General features: G+C 40.0%; 1 protein-coding gene across 1 annotated transcript in view; it reads right to left on the bottom strand.

Moving 5' to 3' along the window:
• Positions 1 to 357: 357 nt before the first annotated feature.
• The window catches only part of LMO3 (LIM domain only 3), a 55,344-nt gene continuing 45,039 nt past the window's right edge, over positions 358 to 10,662 (bottom strand). Inside the window, exons 3-4 of the mRNA XM_062491579.1 lie at positions 10,110 to 10,235; positions 358 to 1,265 (exon numbers count right to left, since the gene is read on the bottom strand). Coding sequence (XP_062347563.1) covers positions 1,160 to 1,265; positions 10,110 to 10,235 — 232 coding nt within the window. The 3' untranslated portion in view covers positions 358 to 1,159. The remainder of the gene's footprint in view (positions 1,266 to 10,109; positions 10,236 to 10,662) is intronic.

Raw genomic sequence — 10,662 nt, 5'->3', positions numbered from 1 at the left:
GAGGATGCAGCCCCAGAAAACATTAGGGTTAAGCCCTGATTTGGAAAAAAAAAAAAAAAAAAGAAAAAAAAAAAGCAAAGAACAAAAAGGAAATAAAAGAGAGAGAGAGAGAGAGAGATGAGGGAGAGAGGGACCCCTCAAATTTTAAGAATTTTTTTAAAATGTATATAAACAAAAATCTTCTCCCTTTCATCCCTCTCCCCAAATTAACAATTTCAGAAAAATAACATATATATTTATATATTTATATATATATATATAAAATAAGATACCCAGAGGCACTGGTTTGCATTAGGGCTTAATTTCCAGCTAAATTAAAAATCAAATCCAGGCATTTGGAATGCCTAAGGGGCACAAAAAGCAGCACCCAAAAGCATTAACTTTTGCACCTTTTATAATATATCTCAAACCAGTCAGATTTGCTTTTCAAAATTTTGTAGTAAAATAAAAGTGCTCTTTGAGGAAAATCCATGCAATTAAACAGCAGATGCTTAACCCCTGAAAAATAGAGGCTTATAAGAGAAGTGCTGATAGACCCTTAACCATAGCATCATTAGCAGCAGGTGCTGCTAGTTATTAGTTTTCTAAATAGTTTTAATGTAAACAGTATTCTTAAGCTCTAAGTGTAGCATAATGGTTGGGATTTGCTCTTTAATGCTTTTTACTAGAAAGATACAGCTCATTTAAAATAGCTGGTAGATACAGAAAGCATAAATATACAGTAAGTTTAGACACTGATTGTACTAAATGCAACAATACAAAGAAGCAAACAGGAACACAAATGGTAACACAATAAAACTGTATTACATTTGTGCTTCAAATATTACAATACATTATGTACAGTAGTCCAAAATAAACATCTCATGCCAAATGACACAAAAAGAAACAAACAAAAAAAAACCCCAAACGAACCGAAAAATCCCAAGAGCAAGCAAAAAGAATCCAGCTTTATATACAGTACCTTTTTAATTAACATTCAACTCTGAACTGGAGCAATTTTCACTACATACAGATGCAGTCCGCCTTTTATTTCACGCAACCATTCTGTCTCCCTATATCTATGCTATTCAGTAGGTTCCTGTGTCATTTCTTATATACATGTTGAGCAAAAAAGATAAAAGAACATAGTGCTTTTTATTCTTAATGATGTGGCATCCGATCAGCGAACCTGGGGTGCATAACCTTCTTTCATTAAACCCTCCTCATAGTCTGTCTGGCACAGAATCATGTTGTTCTTCAGGAAAAATTTGTCTCCAACACAAAATCTGAAATTAAAATAATAAAGAGAAAAGAAAGGGAAAAGAGAGTTTGAGGATCAAGGGTGTGATACGGTCTTACAGGTAAGGGCTGTGGTGCAAGTGCTGGCTGGACAATGGCCACATGTGCACGTGGGAGAGCCCAGCAGGGGAATTGCCCTGGTGCCAAAATTAACCTGTGCTTTCAACAAAATCTAGTGCATTCAGGCACTTCTGCTCCCCAGCCAAAGACCTCACTCAAAGCCCACCGTGGGCCGTGGGACTCCTGGATCAGGTCACTGTCACACAGCTAAAACACAAGAAATATCCCAGGCTGCCGAGCCGAGTGAAAAGTGAATGTCCTGCTTTCGTGCAAACCAGAAGGAAGACAAAGTGATTGCGTGCAGTGGAAAACTTGTCTGTGATATCTTGTACTTGTCCTGTGTCCCAGTAAGAATTCCTTGTTATGTTCCAGTTGGATATTTCGCTGGATTTGATTTAAGATGGTGATTCTGAGAACTGCTTCTAGCGCATAAACAATTTTGCTTACACTCTGGTGCAAACCAGAGACACGCAAGCATGCAGAGAAACCTTTTTTCTTTCTTTCTTTTTTTTTTTTTTTTCCTGTAGGAGTTGATTATAAATTTAGTTACTCAGCTAACTACTTTCTCTCTTGTGGTATCAGCGTTCCTACCTTGTTATACTATTACGTGCATCAGAACGATCTGATTGCTGCAAAACGCCACTGAGAGATTTCATTTGCTTTTCTCTGATGAGTAGGACAATCACGTCATGTTAATGCTCCTGGCTGCCTGCCTTCAAACTTCGAGTAAAGTAGGATTTCCCAGCTAAAAATAAGTGCTTGAATTTAAGAAGGCTCTTCCCTGACACACCCTTCAACCCTTTTTCCCCTTCACAAAGCCACTCTCCTGGAGGATTCTTAGGGAAAAGTGAATGGGGCCAATGCAGAAAAAAAAAAGTTTCCCTAGTGACTGCCTTGGCAGGGTTACATGGCTTTGTTTGTAGTGAACTCTCCAGCTATGAAATACATTGGGAGGCACTGCTTGCCTTATTCCAATTAAAATGAAAGAAAGTAACCTAAATGAACCCCTTAACACTGATGTGAATAAATGAAACCAGCCTCGACCAGCTAATTATGGATCTCAGCACATAAAGTATTGTTTAGTGTGTAACGGATTATAATGTCCTTTTTTAAAATATAATTTCCAAATGGTGACATCTTGGACACAATTAGGGTCAGATATAAATGCTTGTGTTGTTTACGGTAGATTTAACAGCTGAGTAGCTATGGGAATAGCTGTATATGTATTTAATTGTGAAAATTTAACCTTCAAGTAGCGGTGCCTGCTGGAGTTGACCCAGTAAAACTCCATGAATGACACAGGTTGAGCCACCTGACCCCTGATAGTGGTCTGTCTTTATCAGATAGCAATTTCTAATGATGTTCAAGCAGAAATCTTGGTGAATTGTTACAGATTAAGCTGCGTATGGAAAGCAGTCCTTTAATGTTTTGTGAAGTTGGAGGTTTAAATGAGTAGCAGTTGGACTGATTTACATTTGTGAAGATTGGAATGCTAGACAAACAGTGAACCCATTTATTTTCCAACTGGGTAGCTTTGGAAATTTATCCTTATGCTAGCTAAATAGATAGAGAGAAAATAGTGTAATAAAAAAGTGGATTGAAAAGAATTAGTTCTGCTCTTAAAGGAAAATTGGTTTGTTTATTTGTGGACTTTTTTTGTTTTTCTGTGGGATTACTGCCTGCTGTAATGATGATGATTGAAAATAGAGTTTATGGGAGGATCCCTAAATCTTTAAGTTATTTACGGCCAACACTCTTTTACAGAATTTAGAGGTTCCTATTATTCGTCCCACCCCTATACTAGGCTGTTAACAACACAAAATGATTTTGGGTAGTTATGTTGAAATGTAGAATTCATACATAAAAGTTGGTCTTTGTTTTTGTTTTTTTTTGTTTGTTTGTTTGTTTGTTTTCTTCTAGTTTCCATCTTTTGTATTTTTGTCCATAGACAGCAATGCTGAGAAAAGTTCTTTTGTGCACCTTACAAGACTAGGTAAAGGAGTCTTAAGTAGTGCCAACATGTAACATTTGTTTTCCCCAAAGAATTCACATTTCAAATCAACGAAAGAAAATAAAACAAACAAAAAAAACCAAATAAACAACCTCACCCCACCAAACCAGAGCACCAGTGGGAGACCAGACCACCTCTACACCCAGCAGAAAAGCAGAAAACACCAAGTCTGAACCGAGAATGTTATTCAGCTGTGTATTCCTTCCGTTCCAGGGTAAGACAGACCTTAGCAAACTAATTTTTCTAAAAACATTTAGGTAGTGAAAAAAATACACTGCTGAAGTGCACCTCTCTTGCATGGCAATACTTAACGAGTGCAATATTGTTGGTTGCATCAGAATCGCGGCTGGAGGATTTTGCTTCTCAGCCCTCGGAGAAGTGGCGCAGTTTGAATGAACCTGCACTGGCTGCACAGGAGGGTCGGGATGCCTTTCCCCATAAAAAGCGTCAATGCCTTTTGCTTTAGCAGCGTCGATGCGTGCAGCCAGGAGTGCTCTACCTATGTCCAGGTGGCATGTGACAGCTTTATGCACGAGTGCCTTCAACACACACGGTTCCAGGGATCCCTTCTGTCCCAGGTGCGCAGATCCCTGGAGATCCTGCCTGGCCACGCTTGGCTCTGGGAGAACCCGGGGGCTTGGGGCTCTGTCTGCATCCTCTGGATGCTCTCCTGTGCCTTGGGGAACCTTTGCTTGGGATGCCTAGGGTTCAAATTCTGCAGTTGTTCTCATATCGTGCGAGCTCAGTGGCAAGCATGTTTGGCAAAAGCCGATGGTGAGGCTTGTGTGTGCCCCTGGGTGTTAAATGTGTGAATTGAGCACTCATTAGGTGACAAGGAGGTATCGGGTGAAAAACCTATAAATCCTGACGTGCTCTGGCTCCCAGGCACAATGGGACGGGGCAAGTAAGCAGAGGAAGTATGAGGAATTCGGGCCATTCACACTTTCAAGCTTATTTGACTCTCAAAACCAGATTTAGCCTCTCCTGATGTGGAAGAGGTGTATCTGTAACTACTTCAGGTTGGGTTTGCTCGCCGCAAGATTTAAACGTGGCTCAGCGTTAAAATGGGAGGATAAATCGAAGCCCAGCCTCCCACTAAGGCTGGGGTTTTTTTATGGAATTGGCATAGGATGTAAATCAGGGCACGATTCGGGCACACATATTGAACAGAGCCGAGGAGCATTTTAAGATGCTGCTGTGTTAGGAGTATATAATTAGGCAAGATTATTACTCTTCTAGCAGGCAGATGGTAGTCTTCAGCCTTCCCTAAAACTCTCACCCAATTTTTTAAATAGGCGTGCAAGATGAACAGGAAAGAATATACAATAGGCTGCATTAACATGCCAGATTGGACTGAGCACCATAAATTGATAATAGTGCTTTTGACACGACTGTGACATTAGCAGAATGACCATTATAATTAACCTACAGCCTAGAAACCCTGTCATATTTTACAATGGCAAAAGGAAGGCCATTTGTATTACAAAATGACCTCTGTTATCACCTTGTTTGGAAGGGAAGGTGTGTCTAGTATAAAACTTCCATTTTGAGAAGTAGCTCTTTAATTGTTCAGAACTGATATTTAAGGAGATCTCACTGCCGTCTGTCATCTTTTCTGATGCACAGGATGTGTGTCAAGGTACTGAGCGCTACTTAAGAAAGCAAGAGAAATATTGCTGTGAAAGAAGATGGTTCTGTGTGTGCCTGCTCTGCTAATGCCAGATCTTTGTCTCTGTAGAGAGAAACAAAATCTGGAAGGATTTTGTTGATTTCCTGAGGATTAGGACAGCTCAGATTTACCACACCCATACCCTTCCCCTCTCCTTTTTTGCAATCAGTGATGTAGCCTGGGCTCTGCTTCTCCCCTTTGCTCTCTTTCTAAATGTTGAGCTCCCAGTACAACTCACATTCATCTATATGCATCACTGAGAGAACAAAGCCACTCTTTTACACCTCAGTTCATCAGTCCACACTTGCGGTTTATTAATTTTGGGGTTCTGTCAAAATGTCCAATTCAAAGGCTGGAAAGTGGGAGCTGTGCCTGAGTTGGTCCATTTTCACCAGTACCATGTGGAATATAGAGAATTCCAGTTCAAGTTAAAATGGCAAACCTCAACTGGGTGTGCTTTTCATGCACAGCTTTATAAAAAGTGGTTGTGGGTAAAATGCTAATTTGTATTTTAAATTTTGAGACGTACAATGAAAATAAGCAGTACTCAGGCCTTCAGAATTTATAAAGCTACCACTCACGCAAAAAAAATTCTAATATTGGTGTTTGGAATAAGGATGTCCCTGGCATTGTATCCCTCCCCCCTGGTTGACAGAGAACAAAGGCAACATTGTGCAGGCATTTTAGATTTTATACTGGAGGTAAGTGTTTACACCTACATCAGGACGGCAATTTCAATGAGTGTGTAACCATTTTCAGTCCCGTTTCTATTAAAATAAAGACAATTTCAGATAGAAGGGTAGAACAGGCGATTTAAACACCTCTCAGCTATAGCAGATGGGGGTTTTAAGCCATCCTCTGAGTTGACTTCAGACAGCAGAGAGAAAATTTCACAGGAGTGGGGAACAAGGCGCTAAAGACGCCGGCAGAGATTGAGAGGAAGGACACACAAACTCCGGGAAGTGGGAAAGCTGGAGGCAGGCTGGCATCAGCACTGTAGCCAAAAGTGTCAAGCAAAGGCACAGCTGAGCCCACTTGCAAGAGCTGCCACTCCACTTTGTCAGTCACACACACACACAACCTGACAAAGTGTGAAAGGCAGTGTCTGTTTACAAGTTCATTTTTCCAGTGGTTTCCTTCCCCCCCCCCCCCCCCCTTTAAATTTTCTGCAGAAATTAGGTATATTGAGGTTACTGTCAACGTGAGGTGAAGGGCTTCTGGGGAGAAGTTAAATATGTTTGCAGATAAGAAAGGGGAACACTCACACCATTAAGATGACTGTCACTAAGCTCTGCAGGTACTTAGGCAATGGAAAAAACTTCAAATTAGGAGTAAGCTGGACAGAGACATGAGAGATAAGAGGATGCTAAAACCTTTAGGCTAGGAGCAGAGCTTAATATTCACAAAATTGCTACAGCTTTAAGCATCGGTATCGAGAAAAACATGGGGGAAATATCTCAAAAAACTGTCTGGCTGGAGCAATTAGGTCCTGGAGCTGAATAGCTTTATGAAAGGGAAAATAGGAGCCAGTGCCTGTTTGACACCAGGGGAGCAGGCTTAGTGGCTCAGGAGCTCTGCCAGCCTGTGCCTACAGTCTCTCTTCCTGGAGTACAGGCTGGGAGACAATGCCTTTTTCTCCTCCCTCTGAAAAAGTCACATTCAGGAGGCCAGAAAAGGGACAGGCACGCTAGGAGTTAGTTCAGAGCTGCAGTTCATGGCCTGAACAAAAGTCCCCTTAAGTGAAGGGAGCCTAATTACCATCCACACCGAGACTAGCACTGGATGGGGAGTAGTAGATACTCAAAACCAACAAAGCAAACAGCGAAGTTGTCCATAAAAGCAGAAAAAACCCCACTGAATCTTCACAAAGAGCACTAGGCAAAAATGGGCAGGCATCTCTCTGGGCCAGGATCAGCTATTTAAAGGGTAGGAATGTGAGGGTCATGCAATAGCAAGACTAAAGGATGGGCTGCCCAACGGATCAGTGAGAGGTTTGTTAATATAAATATTACCTAGCTTGAGAAGCAGAGGGAGCTGGAAGGAGCAACTGTGCCCAGAGCATCAGAAAAAAAAAAAAAAATCAGAGCTGGCAAAACCAAAGTAGTGCAATCTGAAGAAACAATTCTGTATTCTCATGAGCAGTGCATGCATTCTGTTAGGAAAAGAACCTAAATGGTAGATGGCAACTGAAAATGAAATGTGGGATCAAACAGAGAGCACTACATACTCTGCACTACCTCCTCTGTAGGGGAGGACCCAAAGGTTGTAAAATTTAATAGAGGAAGAAAATGTGAAACTGGGGAATAAGCTAAATAGGTCCTGCAATAGCAGATACACCCATTAGTGAATTTTAGATACTGGGGATGTGTTTGTGAATAAAATATTTCTCTACAATAAATAAATTGCATATTGATGGGATTAGTGGCTGGAGTGAAAGGAAAAAGCGAATCTAAACCCCTCAATAACATTATTTTGTATACAAAGGGGTAGCAGAAACTTAAAAAAGTTAAACTGAAGTCCTATAAACACGTCTTTACTCAGAATCTGCTGTGTGGTTTTGATTAGCTTGAGCAGAGGAAGAAAAAACGATCTGAAAGGACAACAGAAATTATTAATGAAATGGTGAGTGACAAGGTTTTTTCTGTTTAAAAGAGAACAGAAAAAGATTTCTTAGTAGATCTGAAAACCCCCAAGCTGTTGATGTGTGGAGGTTGTGGAGGTGTTGATGCAACAGCGTGGAGGTTTATTGTTAAACAAAAAACAAAAAGCAAAAGATTTGAAGCCATTAATGAGAGAATGTAGTCAGTGGGATGCTTTGCCATAGGATCCACAGAAGAGCTATGTCGGAGCATCCATGAAATAAGATTTTTTTGTAAAATCAAAACAAAATTAATTCTTCAGAGGGCCACTAGTTCCAAATTGTGAGGAAGAAAAGTACCCTACAAGCAGTCTGCTTTATTAGTCTCCATGAGAGCTATTGCAATAGAATCAGCATTAGGGTCACTTCTGAGAATTTCCAAAATTCTTTGTAACTCCTGGAACCTCTCCCTGTTTTCACCAGATGAACTAGACTGTATTTCAGGTAAATTCATTCTTTTGTTCTCAGTCTAAGACACCAGTAAAACTATTTCAGCAACCCTTTGCCCAAAATACATGCAAAGTAAAAGTCAAATAAAAAGATTAGATTGAAGGCTCAGGAATAAAAAGGCTGAGAATTATTAAATAACTCAGTTAAGCTCCATTTCAGAGGCATCTAACAGCACTTTTCCAGAGGGATCAGTGGCCCCAGGGAACACTGTGATGTGTGTTAGCTGCAGAGTGAAATTGTACGTTAGTTGTACTAGTAAAGGAGGAATATTAAAAATATTCATAACAGCTGTGCTTTCTTCTTGGGGGGGAGGGGAGGGTAGAGGAAGGGGGGGGGGGGGGGGGAAGAAAGTTCACTTCCTCAGATCCAGGAGTGCTAACTATGATGAAAATCTTTTGCACTCCGGCTAACAAACATTGTCTGCTTTGCTTGACTGATGAAGATTAGCTGACTTCTTGCATTAAAGAAGTTTGTCTTGTATGGGCTGAAGTGACAAGACAATAACTAAGTGCTAATTGTGCATAACCAGCACTAAAGATATGCAGCTCCATTATGGCATGTAATAAATGAAGCGAACAACAGAAATATATTAGGTGCTTTAATAATGATACCAGAACCATGGTTTGGAAAAAAAAAAAAAAAAACCAAACCAGGATGTGAAGGGTTTAGGAAAGGAAACCTGGGACACTGTGTGTGTGTCTGGTAAATGGGGACTGTGGGAGCCTCTGCCTTGCTCAGAATACTGCTTCTCACTTCTGTGGCAAGACAAAATTGATATAGGACTTTAAATAGCATTAGAACCTATAATTACTTTGCATTATTATATAGTTTAAGCAGTGGTTATTACTTGCCTGGTATTTTAATTTCCCATGTAACATGATGAAAAAGGTCAATTTGGCTTTTTTAAAAGAGCGTAATTGTAGTGTGCTACACTTATTAGCAGCTGTACATTTTATGGTTCTTTAGGGATGTTTGATTTTTAAATGACTACTGTGTTAAAAAATAATACACTGTAGGACTTGGTGGGTTCAGAATGCTTATTTAGAGCTGTGTCTAGCTTTATCATATTAGACTATTATCTTCCTAATTTTTCATTGCCTCCCTAAAAATGTATGTCCTGCGTTTCTTCACAACTGATGAAATGAAAAAAAAAAAATATGAGCTCTATAAAACGCTAAATAGGATCATGTAATAACTGAGAAAAATCTGAAAATAATAGGGACATTAAGGAGTGGACATAATTGGCTCTCTCACTTTCTAGACCTCATAGAAGTCACTGGCAAAGCTGCTCTCAGCTCTGGTGGAGTCAGAAATGGAAATCTCTGACAGGACTTAGCCACCACTCAGAGCATAGCTGGTATCAACTTGGCTCTCTTCACCTCTGAAAAAATCAGTTGTTACAATTTTATCATGTCTGACATTCCTCCTCCAATGAGCCATATGGGTGATGCTTCAGAACAGGGTGTCAGGTTTGGATCCTTGGGTTTTTTATAACCTACGGTTTGGGTATGGAAATAAAAATAGGACTGTGAGAGATCCAGTGCTGCTACAGAGGAAATTGTGGGAACAACATCTTTAAAATTTAAATGATTACAGTTCTGGCAACAGGAAGAAACAATGTGTACTTTAAAAGAAACACATATGATAAAAATGAAGAATTAAAGTGAAATTAATGCAATAATGACAAATGGTACTGCTATGCTCTTCTGCAGAAAAGGATTTCAAAGACCTTTATAAATATTAATTAATTAAACCTGACAGACAGCCTTTTGAAGGAGAGGAAGTAACATTATTCTTTTTTATTGATGTGGGATTTGAGGCACAAAAAGTTTTCTGTCCAAGGTCATGGTAGATGTTCTGTCTCAGTCCCAGGAACAGCATCCAGGTCTTCCTCTCAGTCTTGGGATTCTACTACTGGAAACTGTCTGCTCCTTGGAATGCACACCCACACCAGTGCCGAGCCAGCACTTAGCCTGTGGAACAGACCCAGGGCATTCTCTTACCTCTGATTGCAAAGCTGACATGCAAAGCAGTCCAGGTGATAAACATTGTCCTTTGCTCTCATCACCATCTCAAAAGCAGGTATGAGCTTACTGCAGGCAGCACAGTTTCCTGTAACGCCAAATAACCTGGAGATAGAGAAAGAAATAGATGCTTGATTCTCTTTCCATTTAATTTAATTTAATTTAATTTAATTTAATTTTTTTATTTGTTTATTTTTAATGTAGAATTATTTCCCCCCCACAGCCTGGTCTTTGGCTGACTTCCCAGCACACCTCCTTTTGGAAAGGCTGGCCTTTAGTGGTTCAACTCTGCCCAATTTGCAGCACAAAGACATAGCCTTGCTGAAGAGAGCTTTATGACAGGCTAATATTGAACCTATTGTGACGTTATATATATATATATATTTTTTTTTTTTCCTGCAGGTTAATCTTTTGTCTGCACCTCTCTTGATAAAAGAAACATGTCGTTAAACCAAACAAAGAAACAGTAAACACATTAGGGACGTTATGTAACTGTGCAGACAGAGGTCAAGCTGTTTGCACAAGTGGGAAG

The sequence above is a fragment of the Cinclus cinclus genome, chromosome 4, assembly GCF_963662255.1.
Source record: "Cinclus cinclus chromosome 4, bCinCin1.1, whole genome shotgun sequence".
Taxonomy (NCBI): domain Eukaryota; kingdom Metazoa; phylum Chordata; class Aves; order Passeriformes; family Cinclidae; genus Cinclus; species Cinclus cinclus.
Note: the sequence above shows the minus strand (reverse complement) of the source record. Positions and strands in the feature narration are given on the sequence as shown.